A 17,187-nucleotide genomic window follows, 5' to 3' on the forward strand; every position below is an offset into this window, starting at 1 on the left:
AATTTAAAGTGTAGGTTTACATCGTGCTTTGTTTCCAAAGTAGCAGAACCCATCAATATGGTTGTATATGTCACTCGCTCGCTTCTTATTGTTTCGCTGCCTTCTCAATTATATAATGCATGTTTTCTTCAGCGCTTTTTGGAGGTCTTCCTGATTTTCTATGTACTGCGTGATTACGTGGGAGGCGTGATGATGTCACACGAAACTTCGCCCCCACGGCGTTCAAGCTCATCTCCATTACAGTAAATGGAGAAAAACAGCTTCCAGTTATGACCATTACGCGTAGAATTTCGAAATGAAACCTCCTTAACTTTTGTAAGTACGCTGTAAGGAATGAGCCTGCCAAATTTCAGCCTTCTACCTACACGGGAAGTTTGAAAATTGGTGACGTTGGAAAGTGGTGTCATACCATCGAAATAAGTAAGTACATCGGTTTCGATTAGCGCAGGGAAGCCGCCTACCAAATTTCGTGAAGATGGGGCCATAAATAAGAAAGTTCAACATGGCGGACGCTGTCGACCATTATGACCGTTACGTGTAGAATTTCAAAATGAAACCTGCTTAACTTTTGTAAGCAAGCTGTATGGAATAAGCCTGCCAAATTTCAGCCTTCTACCTACATGGGAAGTTGGAGAATTAGTGATGAGTGAGTGAGTGAGTGAGTCAGTCAGTGAGGGCTTTGCCTTTTATTATTATAGATTCAGAAAGCATTTCATAAAGTAACATATGAGAGGTTGGGCATCAAACTAAAAGAAGTGGGAGTTATGTGTATAAATGTGTGCAAACTGAGCTAAAGCACAGAAAACAGGGTTATCGAGTTGAAGCTTTTTTAAACAGCAGGGTGCTGAAAGAAAGAAAGAAAGAAAGAAAGAAAGAAAGAAAGAAAGAAAGAAAGAAAGAAAGAAAGAAAGAAAGAAAGAAAGAAAGAAAGAAAGAAAGAAAGAAAGAAAGAAAGAAAGATCACTCCTTAAGGGTTTGACAACAATTCATACAGTATTTTTGTAAACACATTTTTTTAAGGGTCCAGATTAAAATAAATAAGCAAATATAACATGTCTAAACACAATTCAAAATAAGACAAAACGACTGACTGTGAAATAAAGACTGTAATCCAGTGAGACAAAAAAATGTTATCCCAAAATATTTGAGGAAAAAAAAAATGAAAAACAAAATGCAGCAGTTTCTACCTTTGTCATGCTTATTTGTTGATCCCCTTACTTAAACTTTGTGAGCACTGATGATATTGTCTAGAGCAGAGAACTGGCTGATAGGAATTGTAGTCTTCATGTTAGAATTTGCCACAGGGTTGCAGATAAGAAGGGATTGGGATGGATATATATATATACACACATCTATATATATATACTAGCAGAATACCCCCAGAGCTGAGAGTAGTGTGTTAAAGAAGGTACGAAAAGAAAAGGAAAAATTTGAAAAACAACGTAACTTGATTGTTAATGTAATTGTTTTGTCATTGATATGAGTGTTGTTCTCATATCTATCTATCTATATATATATATATATATATATATATATATATATGTTGTTCTCATATCTATCTATCTATCTATATATATATATATGTTGTTTTCATATCTATCTATCTATCTATCTCTCTCTCTATATATATATATACTGTATATATATATATATATATATATATATATATATATATATATATACCAGCTTAGCAGGAGAAGTAGTGTGTTAAAGAAGGAAAGAGAAAGAAAAGGAAACATTTTGAAAATAACGTAACATGATTGTCAATGTAATTGTTTTGTCACTGTTATGAGTGTAGCTGTGATATATATATATATATATAGCAAAATACCAGCTTCAGCGATGTCATGTGTTAAAGAAGTTATGAAAAGAAAAGGAAACATTTTAAAAATAATGTAACATGATTGTCAAAGTAATTGTTTTGTGTATTTGGCAGCGTCACAAAGTTTTTTCTAGCTGCATCAGAAAATGTACCACAACGTCTGACATGCCTCCTTTTTAGTGTTTTCTCACAGCTTGGATTGCTGCTGTCATATATATATACACACACACACACAAACACACACACACACACACATACATACATATATATACACATACATATCTTCATATCTACATATCTATATACATATCTACATATACACATATATATATATACATACCTATCTACATCATATATACACATACATACATACATACACACACACAAATGATATATATGTGTGTATGTGTGTGTGTGTGTGTGTGTGTGTGTGTGTTGTATGTATATATAATGTAGATAGGGGTGTGTGTGTGTTTATATATATATATATATACACACATACATATACTTGTGTGTATGTTTGTATGTGTCTATATGTGTGTGTATAGCTTTGGTCACTGAGTGCAAGGGAAAAATAATAAAATATAGTCTAAACAGTAAAACATTAACGTTTTAAGAAGTACAGGTACATTGAGCACTACTGGAGTGGTTTCAGGTAAACTACATTTTAAAGACTGTGTAACACAACAGGTAAGTAACTAACAGCAGCTAAAATGTATATGGATCATCTCTCGGTAGTAGATCCCTTTTGAAAGGCGCTACACGACGGCTGTGGTATAGAAATTACATTTTCTATGTGAACGTTCAAATTTGTGCCTCTGGTAATGTGCCTTACCGGCATTTAAAGAAAATTAGTTTTGTGTCCTCTGCAGTGTTAAGAGAAAGGCTTTGGTTTGGGATAAAAGGAAAAAGGTGTAAAGAAAGGAAAGTTGCCTTTTTCTTTTATATAGTATAGAGAGATGTGTTCGCTGGCGTTATGATCGCCTTGTGTAGACTGGTGAGACGTCCCGCCATTAATCGGCTGTGATGGCACTGTCAGTCCTCCACTCGTGTGCGTGTTTTCATAATCCGAGGTGAGGACCTCATAATCGTATACGTGCAAAAGAAAGTGTGAATCGCCTTAATATTATTTTTCCGTGGTGTAGAAAAGGGGTCCCGTGTTTGCACTTGTCTGGGCTATAGCGCAGGGGGAGGATGAAAAAAATTAAAAGTGCTCACTTTGACTTAAGGCAGAAGCGCAGTCAGCGTCTCAAAGGCCGGCACAGCTATGCACGCGCGCTGGCTGCTCGACTTTTGCTGGGCAGGAGACCACAGTTTTTGCAGACACGTTCATGATATCAAAAGTCTCAGCGCTCTTTGGAGGTCATTCATATATTATATATATAGCAAAATCCAGCGTCTACAGCGGAGAAGTAGTGTGTTAAAGAAGTAATGAAAAGAAAAGGAAACATTTTAATAATAGCGTAACATGATTGACATTGTCATGAGTGTTGCTGTCATATATATGCCTGCCTAAATAAGTCACCCTCGCTTTGCTCTTACTTTATTTACCGTTCATTTAATCATGGCTATTGGCGGAAAAATTATAAAATGGAAGGAGGATGGCTTTACCAAAACAATTATTGATGGCGAATCGATTATTCATAAAGCTTGAATTGGTGATGTTTTTCTGTGTTAACCTCATATTTTTCAGACTTCTTCTCAAACTAAGGTGGTGCGAGGGTAAAATGAATCAGGATGCGCTGATCAATGTAATCGTGTACAGTACCAGGAAATCATGCATTGACAAAGCTCCCTTTGCTTGTAATGCAAAGTGTGATTAAATGCATTATTTTTTAACGCGTTATGGAGCACATGCATCGAAGCTTCTCAGCTGTGCTTGTGCTAAGAAAAGGAAAGATTTTAAAAATAACGTAACACGATTGTCAATGTGACCTTTTGTAAGTAGTGCCTGGAGGATTCAGTGTGGAGAAACTCTATAGAGACAGCGTGTGTATTAACTTGTGGATTTTTCTGTGAGTATTTGGTGGCAGTCTGACAAAGTTGCTTCGAAGACGGCATTAGCCTGAGCTCAGCTCAGACCGAAATTAGATGAATGGGAGGGAGATGATGACGTGACTCCCCACCGCCTTAACTGTCAATCCCCACAAACACAGTCTCTCGGAATTTGCATAAGCACACCCCTTCACCTACAATTTTAACTTAGTTACAAAGTGATCCAAACTCTCGTTTATATCCTGCGTCCTCTCATTAAACTTGTATCCCGCATTACCTGTGGGCATGTGAAGCGCCAGCGTAGCCTGTCTATGAACTTAATTTAAAGTTTAGGTTTACACCTTGCTTTCTTTCCGAGGCAGCAACACTCATGAATATGGTAGTATATGTCACTCGCCGCTTCTTATTGTTTTTCGCTGCCTTCTCAATTATATAATGCATGTTTTCTTAAGCGCTTTTGCAGGTCTTCCTGGTTTTCTACGCACTGCGTTGACAATCAGTTCACGTGATTACGTGGGAGGCGTGATGATGTCACACAAAACTCCGCCCTTCCAGCTCAACTCCATTACAGTTAATGGAGAAAAATACCTTCCAGTTATGACCATTAGGCGTAGAATTTCGAAATGAAACCTGCCCAACTTTTGTAAGTAAGCTGTAAGGAATGAGCCTGCCAAATTTCAGCCTTCTACCTACACGGGAAGTTGGAGAATTAGTGATGAGTGAGTGAGTGAGTGAGTGAGGGCTTTGCCTTTTATTAGTATAGATATATATATATATATATATATATATATATATCTATATATACAGTATCTATATATATATATATCTATATATCTATCTATATATCAGTGATGTAAGCACTTAAGCTTTATAGCACACTTTCTTCCTTTCACTTGCTTTGTAGGCACCTTTTATTTGCATAAACCACAATGCTGCACTTCTTTATGCAATTGCTATCAGCACTGTTGCGAAAAGAAGATACAGTACATTAATTGCGAAAAGAAGATACAGTACATTAGAATGTCCCACTCACTAAAGCATTATTAAGGGCAAAAATTAACAAACAAGAAACAAATGTGTTGGCTAATTTTCTTTTTTCTATAATGTCACCATATTTCAATAAAATTAATTAAAGTGTCTTTTAGATTTTAGAGTATTTAGGATTTTTTTTTTTTTAAAACTGTGGAGGGGTTTTCCCCTAAATATTGATATATTGAAATGTCCTTTCTTTAAAGGATATCTACTGTCCAAAGATGCACCATCATGACAAATTTCAGCTTTTTTAGGAAACAGTGTTTTTGTTGGTAAGTCAGTCACTCATTTAACTTTGCACATATACATGTTAACTAAGGGCCTTGAGACTCAGAAAAAATACTTGTGATTTGCACATTGTGGTATAGCGGGTTCGCAGCTCAGAAGAAAAGCCCAGTTTTTAAATAGATAATTGCCACACTCATGGCTAATAGAGGTGGTGTGGTAGTGTGACCGGAGCAGTTCTCAGACGCTACGTGAGGCGAGCATTTCCTTGCTTATCTGCACAGGTTAAGAATTGTCCACATCTGTAATTGATGCCGGGAGCTGTTTATTGCCACACCTGAGCCATGTCCCCATTATATATAGTAGGAGCGCGAGTGTGGAGGGGGAGAAGAGAAACTGAAAGGGTAAAGTGAATGGAGGTTAAGGGAGAAGAAGGCGGCAGCAAGCTGAAAGCCGTTGCGTGCATGTGTGAGCGAGGGAGCAGGTGAAGGCTGGCTCGCTAGAGAGAGCAGGCAGCTGGAAGGAGAGCCCCTCAGGAGTGTTAGGCCAACACTAGGGGTCAGCTAGAAGTGGTGGCTCCTGCTGAGCGCTTTGAAAGAGCAGGAGTGACCAGAAGGTGGTTGGCTAGCAGCAAAAGGTAGTGGGAATCAGGAGGCTTTGGAGGTGGCGGCCCCAGTTTGAGCGTCCTCATTGCTGGGGAACCCACGACATAGTCTGGAGAGTCCTACGGAGCCAGGGACCACAGAGCTACAGACTAGAAGGTGGTCAGCTGCAGGTAGGGTGATTCCCCTGGTGCATGGCCTGGATTAGAAAAGGAGGGTAGCCACCATTAGAAAGAAAGTACTGAGTTATGTTTTAAAAAGGACTGCTTCCAGCCATTGTTTTAACTTCGGTTTTTAAAAGATCTATTTTGGATTTTAGCCTCCACTTTTTTACTGGTTTTTAACAGATTATTTATTTATTGATATTTTAATTGCACTACACTTTAGACACTGGTTTTACTTTTGATTGTATTTAATAAAAGCATGTATGCACATAGCACCATCCCTTTGCTTCATTGTGTCCACACTGTCCAGCTCATCCGGTTACATTATCAACGTTGTCAGGTTCATGAGCTCCCAAAACAGAGATGGGAGTATGAAGTAGAACCTGCATCGTCACACACATCTAGAAAAAAAGAACAAAAGTGACAACACCAAGAAAACACATAACCAAAAAAAGTAAATCTAACTAATCTAAGCATGTAGTTTTCAAAATGCTGCAGCTCTTTATGTCCTTTCTCTGAAACTGTCTAATCATGTGACATATTACCCAAATAATCTTCAAAGTAGAAGTTGTAGCTTTTAAAATTAAAGTTCTAATAATGAGATATCAAGTTTAAATGAGGAGTCACTATGTTGAAAAGAGAAAATAAGTTAAGCAAACACTCTAAAAAAAAACAAGAACTACATACCAATTTGGTAGCTCCGTTTTCACCAGTAAATACAAGAGAACAGACAGAAGATCATCTGCACACATGCCTTCAATGTTAACTGAAACAAAAAAAACAAAACCTCAGAACAGTACTTGTTAGAACCTAATTTAAAAAAATGTTGCAAAATTGTACTTCAATGAGGTAGGCCTACCACTTTCAAATCTGAATGACCAAAATACAGTTTTGAATAACCATAATTGATGTCTTAATCTTTTTTTGCTTAAACCGAAAAAGTTCAGCTCTTTTCATACTTCCTCATAACTCATCCCCAGTAGCCCTGGGATTAGCCTAGTCACTATTCTCTGGACTTTCACTAGCACTGTGATGTCCTTATTGTAGCCCAAGACCAAAACAACACACAATATTCCAAATAAGGTCTAATCAGTGTGTGATAAAATTTCCATAGCATAGCATAACCTCCTTGGACTGACTACACTACACGCTATACAACCTAACATTTTCTTAGCCTTTTTAATGGCTTCTATATACATATACATATTGTCACATACACGTGTTTAGGGGACAACCAAAGGGCCTGAATAAATGTAGTTCCACACCGGACCAGGGGGTGGCGAAGTGCGCTAATTCTCTCTCTCAATTCCTTCGAGACCATTCTCGGGAAATCCCGCCCTGTTTTGGGGTAGCCAATGACAGCAATTCTGGTTCCGGTCCTGATGACATCACTTCACCCATGAGGGTTTAAAAGCCCCCATCTTAAAGATGACACTCAGATCTAATTTTGGACTCAGTTGTGTGAACATGCCTTTGTCTTTTGACACATTTTGCAGCTGGGAAATATTACATACAGGTGGCTGCCCCAAACCTTCCCAATGTCTCTTAGTTATTCTTGTGACAGTGGTGTAGTCGACAAGATGGAAGAATCCCAGAAGAAAACAGGATCGAATCTGACTTATGAACAGGTAGGAGAGTACCGAGGCCGAGTTTCCGGGTAGGCGGTTCTCCCGCATTGCGGAAAGAACCGGTGCAGACTCTGCTTCCTTTGTCTAGTTCCGGGCCACATAGAATGCTTAAGGAGAGTGTTGAGGGGACATATGGAACTGGGCTGGTCTCTCTGGGGGGAGCGACAGGGACTTATTATGCCCTCTTGGACGAGAGGATTGTCCTCCCCACCAGGATCAAGGCCCCAGACAAGGGTGGGGATTCCCCAGACCAGCAGGTGAGGTGTTTGCAGACCTGAAAAATAGATCCCGAGAGATCTACCCAAAAGCAGGTGGATGCTCTTTGGGAAAGAGTGGTTGAATCCCCCTGAATGCTTCACCTTTCAAATAATAAAAAGGTGGCCTGCTTTATTTTTTTTAATAAAATACCTGAGCATATCATCCAGCCGGTCTGGGGGGAATTCACTAATATGCATGAGCTCATCAGGCTCCTAGAAACCACCAGGACAACCTTACAGTCTGGGAGAGCAGAACGGTCCTTTAGCGGAAGCCATGGAGGTTATGTCCCTGATGAACTGCTCCCGCGATACAAGCTGGAGTTTAGGCCTGAGTTCCTGGGTTCACGGGCATGCCGTTAACTTGGGGATGAGGCGGGATGTAAGCGGAGAGGGGGAGATGGATTGTGCATACTTTCAAAACCCCTATCAATGCCTCATACGGGAGTGGTAATTGTTAATGGATTCAAAGTGGAAGCCCTATTTGACTCTGGCAGCAACATTTCCATTGTTGACCGCTGTTACGTACTGCCGTGACAATGGATAAATGTAAAGACCAGTATAACCTGTGAACACTGAGATATCCGGTACTATAAAACCACCCAATGTTTCATCAGCCAAGGAGGTCTGGTAAAAAACATCCCTGTAGCGGTTCTCCTGAAGTCCCCTTTTGCTGTGATTCTAGGGCGGGACTGCTCTTATATTAAAAACGGTGAAGTACTACTCACTCCCGATACTAATTTGGGCCTAGTAACAGACGGGAATAATAACTTGCAGGTTGTCTCCACGCTGTGTACTCAGCTGGCGGAGAATGGTGTGGGAAGCTTCCTGGTCCGTCGCAACCCATGACGTTAACAGAGTGAGCCATGTCGGGCTGATTCCCCGCCCCTTGAGGTCAGACCACACCCTCCCTCTGATCTAGGTTTTCAATTTAGACAAACGCCTACCTCGTTTAAAATGGAGCAATGGAATGATGACTCCCTGAAGTTTGCAAAGAATGCAGTGGAAACAGTCAATGCCCAACGCACCAATCAGCCCATGCCACAGGGTCCCTATTTTGTCATTGAAAATGATTTGGTATTTTGGGTCAGAGAACATGATGGGGAGGTACGGAAGTTGTTGCTGATTCCACGAACCTTCCGGTGGGCAGATTTGTATATTAGTACACACCCACTTCCAAGGAGGCCCAATTTTATTGGCCAGGAATTAACGAGGAGGTTTACAACTTTTGTATCTCTTGCTCAGAGTGTCAACTGTGGCAAATTCCTAGGAGGGACCATGCTTGTCTCGTTCCCCTTCCCATAATTGATGTCCCATTTGAGAAAATAGGGGTCAAGATCGTAGGACCCTTGGAACCCTCAGCCCGACGACATAAATATATATTAGTCCTCATGAATTATGCAACCCGATATCCAGAAGCTGCTCCGTTGCACTCAGCTAATTCCAAAACCATAGCACAGGAACTGGTAGGGGTCTTATCCCGATTCTGTATCCATAAGGAAGTCCTTACGGATGGGACGCCATTTACCTTAGAGAGATTAAGGGAAGACAGCCAAGTTACTTAAAATAAATCATCTAAAGACCATGGTGTATCATCCTCAAACTGACAGTCTAGTTGAGAGATTTAATTAGACTCTCAAACAGATGCTCTGCAAGAGGGTCAAGCATGGACGGTAGGAATTGGGATCAACTCCTCCCCCTCGTACTCTTTGCCTACAGGGAAGTCCCTCAAGCCTCAATGGGGTTATCACCATTTGAATAATTATATGGACAACAACCCTGGGGCATATTGGACATTTTGAAAGAAGAGTGGGAAGAAGAGGCTCTTCCTTTAACTAAAATTTTAGAATATATTGCGCAGTTATGAGATAGATTTGGGAAAATTCGACCAATCCTAAAAAGTCACATGGAGGAGGCGCAAGCAGCAGAGGCCCGCTATTAAGACTGTGCCACAATGCTCCAGGTGTTCCAATTGGCAGGGACCATATGAGGTTAAGGAGAGGAATGGGCTCGTCGACTATTTGGTGAAACAGCCCAATCGTCGCCTGAACGAGCAGGCATATCATGTGAATATGCTGAAACTGTGGAAGGAAAGGAATCCCGATCCCTCCTTCAGCCAGCCCCACTTAATCTTTCTTCAGACCAACACCCTTAACATTGGCTCTAACTTAAACACTCAACAGAGACGAGAACTCGGAGCAGTTATCTTGTCCATCCCAGAGGTGGTAGACGAAAAACCCAGAAGTACCGATCTGATTGCACAAGACATTGTGACCGAACCCAGGGTTATAGTCCAAGAGCGCCCCTATCGTCGTGCCAAGGCAAAGAAGACCGAAGTGGAACTTGAAATCAAGCACATGCTGGAATTAGGAGTCGTATATACAAGAGAGATATAGTCCCTGGTCCAGTCCAATAGTCTTGGCTTCTAAGCCCGATGGGAGTTGGAGGTTTTGCAACGATTTTATTCAACTTAATCAGGATTACCAAACTACAACAACAACAACATTTATTTATATAGCACATTTTCATACAAACAGTAGCTCAAAGTGCTTAACATATTAAAGAATAGAAAAATGAAAGACATAATTATAAAAAATAAATCAACATTAACATCGAATAAGAGTAAGGTTCAATGGCCAGGGGGGACAGAAAAAACAAAAACTCCAGACGGCTGGAGAAAAAATAAAATCTGTAGGGATTCCAGACCATGATACCGCCCAGTCCCCTCTGGGCAAACTGACGCTAATGCCTCGAGTGGACGACCTCCTTGAGAGGCTGGGACAAGCGGAACACTTGACCACACTTGACATGAGCAAGAGGTACTGGCAGGTTCCTTTAAATGACTCCGCAATGGTCAAGACTGTGTTTAGCACACCCAGTGGACACTGGCAGTATCGTGTCCTTCCATTAGGGTTACATGGGGCTCCAGCGACTTTCCAGCGTCTGGTGGACAAAGTGCTACGCCCCCATAACTCGTGTACTTCTGCCTAAATAGATGACATTGTCATCTATTCCAGCATGTGGAATGAACACCTACAGCATGTCCAAGAGGTATTACAGACGATCGGTGAGGCCAGTCTCTGGATTAAACCAAAAAATGTTTTTTTTGGTTGAAGGAAGCCAAATACTTAGGCTACCTGGTGGATCGTGGTACTGTGAAGCCACTGAGGTCTAAAATAGATGCCATTTTGAAATTGTCTCGTCCACAAACCAAGCAGCAGGTCCAAGCATTTCTTGGCTTAGCTGGGTACTACCACTAATTTGTGCCTTGTTTTTGGAGAGAGCGGCGCCCTTGAGTAATTTAACAAAGAAGGCGGCCCCCAACACTGAGGTATGGTCTGATGTGACAGAAATCTGCATTTGGTGACTTAAAGCGGGCCCTGATGTCAGCACCTATTTTGAAAGCAAATAACTTTGCCCTTCCATTCACTCGCAGGACGGACGCTTCAGACACATGCCTAGGAGCAGTTATGAGCCAAAGCGTCGATGGTGCTCAACACACTGTCATGTTCCTAAGCCGCAAACTGCTGGATCAGGAGACCAGGATTGCGGCGACAGAAAGAGAGGCTCTTGCGATCAAGTGGGCGATTACACAGTTCAGGTACTACGTCCTGGGTTGGGAGTTTACATTTGTTATGGACCATGTACCTTTACAGTGGATGGCTCTATAGTCCAAACCTTGGTTCACTAGGTGGTTCCTTGACATGCAGCCTTAAAATTTCTCACCCATTCATCAGAAGGGCTCTCTCCACACCAATGCCAATTGTCTGTCTTGCATTTACAACCTCTCGGTGCAGGACGCCCGACCTGGCGGGTCCAGGCTGAGGGGGGTCCTGTCACACTCGCGTGTTTAGGGGACAACCAAAGGGCTTGAATAAACATAGTTCCATGCCGGACCTGGGGGTGCCAAAGTGCACTAATTCTCTCTCCCAATTCCTTACAGACCATTCTCGGGAAATCCCGATCTGTTTTAGGGTAGCCAATAACATCAATTCTGGTTCCAGTCCTAATGAGATCACTTCCCCCGTGAGGGTTTAAAAACACCATCTTAAAGATGATACTCAGTTCTGTTTTGGACTCAGTTGTGTGAACATGTCTTTGTCTTTTGATAGATTCAGCAAGCGGGAAATATTATATGGGTGGCCGCCCTAAACCTTCCCAATGTCTCTTGGTTATTCTTGCGACAATATACATATACACATCACATATATATATTATATATATATATATATACATATACATAAACATACATAGATACACACATATACATATATATATATATATATATATATATATATATAGTGTCAGGGATGCTATGGACCATGAGGGACCGGATATGGGTCTGTACCCACCCTGGATCACGTGGGGGTCGCCTTCCTGATTACTTTGGGGGCCACGGGTACAGGGCATGGAAGCTCCACCCTGTAGGGGCTCGTGGTCACCACCAGGAGGCGCCCCAATGCCTTGGGAACCTGTTACCCCAGCACTTCCACCACACCAGGACGTGCTGGGGGGAAGAATTAGGACAGCGCCCGGAGAGCTGCCGGGAGGAGATCCGGCACTTCCGCCACGCTGTGGCGTGGCTAGAGGAGGAATGCCGGGAACACCTGGGGCTCATCCTGGTCCTGTATAAAAGGGGCCGTCTACCTTCATTCAAGGCTGGAGTCGGGAAGTGGAAGGACAAAGCTCAGGAGAGTTGTGGAGGCGGCCCGAAGAAAAGGAATTGAGTGACCAGGACTGTGTTTGGGGGTTTGTTTGTGCACTGAACTAGGTCTGTGTGACCAATTTCATAATTGTAAATATTGTAAATAAACGTGTGGTGGCTGAAAAACAACATGTCCGCCTGTCTGTGTCCGGGCCGGGGTGCGAAAAGCTGTTGCTGGGCGTGCCAGAATCCATCGAGGAAGAAAACAGAAATACATTATTTGTACAAATTCTTAATTTATCTATCAATTCCTAAATAAATAAATGGGCAGGATATTTCGTATCAGTGCAATACGCTGCTTGTTAAAACGGATGACTTCCGCTCTTATGTGCACGTAGTGCTGCGTGGGCTTTGAACTATCGTATCTGTTCAAGTTCTATTTAATTTTTAAATATAAGTAATTTTTATTTAGTCGAAAGAAATATCTTTGGTAGGAGTGTAAGTTAAATTTAGTCATCACTGCATAAATTTTTCTTCACCATAGAAATGTAAAGACGAAATTCAACTTACATTCCTACCAAAGATATTTCTGTCGACTAAATAGAACCTACTTATATCCAAATAGAACTTGAAAAGATAGATTTTTTCGAATCGGAGCGCACATTTTAGATTGATTTAACGCGCACTACATCGAGCCCCGTGCTAATGTACTCTGGCCTGCCTGCCTCAGTAAGTCACCGTCGCTTCGCTCTTACTTTTTTACCGTTCATTTAATCATGGGCCTCTCTAGAGTTTTGTTTATTTTCAGGTTGTAATGATCTTTAAATTTACATATCATCTGGTCCATTAGCAGACTGTGCATCTCACACCTAGGCCTTCAGTACTGCTCCGTTTGAATCAACCCGCCCCTCAAAAACTACTTTATGGTTATAAAAACCATCTTAATATGCAGAAATACAGTATAAAGAGCTGCTGCATTGCAGATAGAATCGCAACATTTTACTCACAAAAATTCGGATTATTTGTAAACAAAATCCATACTCCTCTCTTTCCTCAAAAACAGTTCAATCACTCTGTCGTACGGATTATCTGTGCGCCTCAGTTCCATCAAAAAGTCCCTTTCGATCGCCATCGAAGCTAATGCTGAAAATCGAACTTGCAGCTTCTATACAATCAATGTGTCTGAATACGGTGACGTCGCCGTACCCCTGCTAGAGGGCCGTACTAACACCAACTCAAAATCTGATTGGTTGAAGCAACAGGTTAATCGATATTTATTCTCTGTTAGAGTGCCTGCACAACGGATTTTAAAGTCCTCTCTGCCTGGCAACAAATGATGGCTGAAAGTGATTGGTTAAATGCTTTAATACGAAAATACATGCCTGGAAGCAGCATAACCATCAGAAAAGCTATGAAAGGAAGCGGACAGACTATTTGCAATTATTTAATAAGTATTCATGGAGAAAATATAATTAACATCAGTTTGTGATTCAGATATTTTTACTTATGAATATGCTAAGCACAGTCCTTCACCCACGAGTATTTACCTTATATGGGCAGGCACTCAATTATGTGGGAGGCGTCATGATGCGACACGCAACTCCGCCTTCCACGGCGATCGAGCTGCAGTCTATTACAGTATATGGATGAAAAAATAGGTTCCAGTTATGACCATTATGTGTAGAATTTCAAAATGAAACCTGACCAACTTTTGTAAGTAAGCTGTAAGGAATGAACCTGCCAAATTTCAGCCTTCTACCTACACGGGAAGTTGGAGAATTAGTGATGAGTGAGTCGGTCAGTCAGTGAGGGCTTTGCCTTTTGTAATTATATTATATACTAGCAAAATACCCGCGCTTCGCAGCGGAGAAGTAGTGTGTTAAAGAAGCAATGAAAAGAAAAGGAAATATTTTGAAAATAACGTAACCTGATTGTCAATGTAATTGTTTTGTCACTGTTGTGAGTGATGAGTGTTGTTGTCATATATATATATATATATTTATTTACACACACACACATAAACATATATATATATATATATACATATCTATACATATACACATATATACATACATATATATCTACATATATACACACACATATATACACACACATATATACACACAAATACATATATATATATATATATATACATACATACACACACACATATATAAACATATACATACATATCTACATATATACACACACAGCTATTTCAGTATCAGTGCAATACGCTGTTTGTTAAAACGGTTGACTCCCGCTCTTACGTGCAATAAGAAATCAAATCATTCAGTTGTCTTTGCTCATATGTCATTTTAGAGCTGGACGCCTGGCATCTTTTTTTGGCCACAAGTTCGTTTCTGTTTGGTGTGAGGTTCTGTGTTGTGGAGATTCTCAGGATGGATTGCAGGTGCTCATCAGTGAGGTGACTCCTGTGTGCTGTTTTGTTAGTCTTTATCACTGAGAAGAGCTTCTCACACAGATATGTGCTACCAAACATGCACAAGGTTCGAGCCGCATGTAGACGGACTTTTTTTGTTCTTCAAAGTCACCAAAGCGCCGTGCAAACTCAGTGCGCAATAACTCTAGCTTCGCAATAACTTGCAGCATCATAAGGTAGACTTGATTAACGCAGTAAGTGTTCGGCAAGGCAGCTGAAGCGCTGCATTATGGGATCTGTAGTTTATTGTGTCACCAGCGTTTCATATACCCGAGCTTTAATAACAATAATACAGTATATAAAATGATCTCGCGGGCCGGATATAATTACGCCGGGCGGATGTGGCCTTGCGCCCTTGAGTTTGACACATATGGACTAAATAGAACTTGAAAAGATATATTTTTTCAAATGTGATCGCGCAATTCAGATAAAGTTGACGCGCACTATAGCCTGCATGCCTCAATTAGTCATCCTCCCCTCGCCCTTACTTTTTTACCGTTCATCTAATGAATACACTGAGTATGGCTTTACCAAAACAATCATTGATGGCGAATAAAGTATCCATTATTCGAGTATGCAGATCGGGTTATATACATATATATATACCCGCGTATCGCAGGAGAAGTAGTGTGTTAAAAAGCTAGAAAAAGAAAAGGGAACATTTTAAAAATAACGTAACATGACTGTCAATATACAGTATTTGTTTTGTGAGTGTTACTGAGTGTTGCTGTCATCAAGAATTTGATTATCATTATTTCTTTCAATCAGGCTCGTATTTGTAGGATCTGACACACTGCATGCACGGGTTTTTTTTACACTGTCTTCCTTTAGCGGGACATTGACTTTTTCCAACGTGTGCTTTGTTTCCGCAGTAGTTGGATTTATGAATATGCTTGTATGTATGAGACGCTTCATATTTTTTGCTGCCTTTTCAATTGTGTAATTGGTTTTATTCAGCTCTTTGGAACTGTTTCCTTTTATCTGTGCACTGCGTCAGTTCACGTGAGCCACTCGGTGTACATGCATAGAAGGTTCCCAGCTGTGCTGGTGCCATCTCCTGCTATGTCCATGGCTGTATTTAATGTTACCTTAGTCCTGGCACTTAAAACTTTCTCTCGCAGTTTCGCTGAGTTTGTGTCAAACACCACCCTGACCATCTCATCTTCCTCTCCATAAGCACAGTCCTTCACCCGTGAATATTTACCCGTGGCAGTTTGCTATTGGATTGCCGCTGACGGACGGCCTTATATGGGCAGGCACTAAATTACAAAGCCAGCGCAGCCTGTCTATGAACTTAATTTAAAGTGTAGGTTTACATCGTGCTTTGTTTCCGAGTAGCAGAACTCATGAATATGGTTGTATATGTCACTCGCTTCGCTTCTTATTGTTTCGCTGCCTTCTCAATTATATAATGCATGTTTTCTTGAGCGCTTTTTTGAGGTCTTCCTGGTTTTCTATGTACTGCGTGATTACGTGGGAAGCGTGATGATGTCACACGAACCTCCGCCCCCACGGCGTTGAAGCTCAACTCCATTACAGTAAATGGAGAAAACTGCTTCCAGTTATGACCATTACGCGTAGAATTTCGATATAAAACCTGCCCAACTTTTGTAAGGAAGCTGTAAGGAATGAACCTGCCAAATTTCAGCCTTCCACCCACACGGGAAGTTGGAGAATTAGTGATGAGTCAGTGAGTGAGTGAGTGAGTGAGTCAGTGACTGAGTGAGTGAGTGAGGGCTTTGCCTTTTATTAGTATATATATCTATATATATATATATATACACATATACACATATATATACATATACATATATACATATACATATATATATATACATATATATATTGTGGAAGACTGCCGGCTTCCGAGGCCGGTCCGCACCCCAGGCGACAGGAGGAGCTCTCCAGACAGCGGGATCGTGCTCCGAGGTCCAGCAGGGCCTTATGGACTCTGTGGTGTTTATTCACAGCCCTGCTGGATACCTTGGGCCACCAGGAGTCGCTGTGGGGGACTTATGGGCTCCGTTGTGCCTTATGACCGGGAGTACGTCACGGTCGCGTGACAGGAAGGTATGGCGTGCTCCGGGTTGAAGTAATGGACTTATTGCCTGACCCGGAAGGAGTAGGGAACTGTGGACTCCTGGGACAGGAACACCTCGGTCAGGGGCTATAAAAGGACGCTGCCTCAGTCCAGACACTGAGCTGTGCTGGGTGGGAGAGGAGCAAAGTGTCTGGGCGAGGAGGAGAGGTTATTGTGAGTTTAATAGTAGTGGTTTGTTTAGAGTGTGTTTATTTGTAGTGTGGAAGGTGCTTGGTGCACTGTGGGAAAAATAAAAAGGTCTTGGACTGTTACCTGGTGTCAGGAGTCGTACCTGAG

The 17,187-nt window shown here is 41.3% G+C and overlaps 1 protein-coding gene across 2 annotated transcripts in view; it reads right to left on the reverse strand.

The window, feature by feature from the left end:
* ankrd27 (ankyrin repeat domain 27 (VPS9 domain)) overlaps nucleotides 1–17,187 on the reverse strand; it is a 668,625-nt gene that overhangs the window by 388,626 nt on the left and 262,812 nt on the right. For both annotated transcript variants that reach the window (XM_039763577.1, XM_039763578.1), the window contains exon 11: nucleotides 6,528–6,606. In XM_039763577.1, coding sequence (XP_039619511.1) covers nucleotides 6,528–6,606 — 79 coding nt within the window. The remainder of the gene's footprint in view (nucleotides 1–6,527; nucleotides 6,607–17,187) is intronic.

Source organism: Polypterus senegalus, chromosome 9 (genome assembly GCF_016835505.1).
Source record: "Polypterus senegalus isolate Bchr_013 chromosome 9, ASM1683550v1, whole genome shotgun sequence".
NCBI classification, from domain to species: Eukaryota; Metazoa; Chordata; class Cladistia; order Polypteriformes; family Polypteridae; genus Polypterus; species Polypterus senegalus.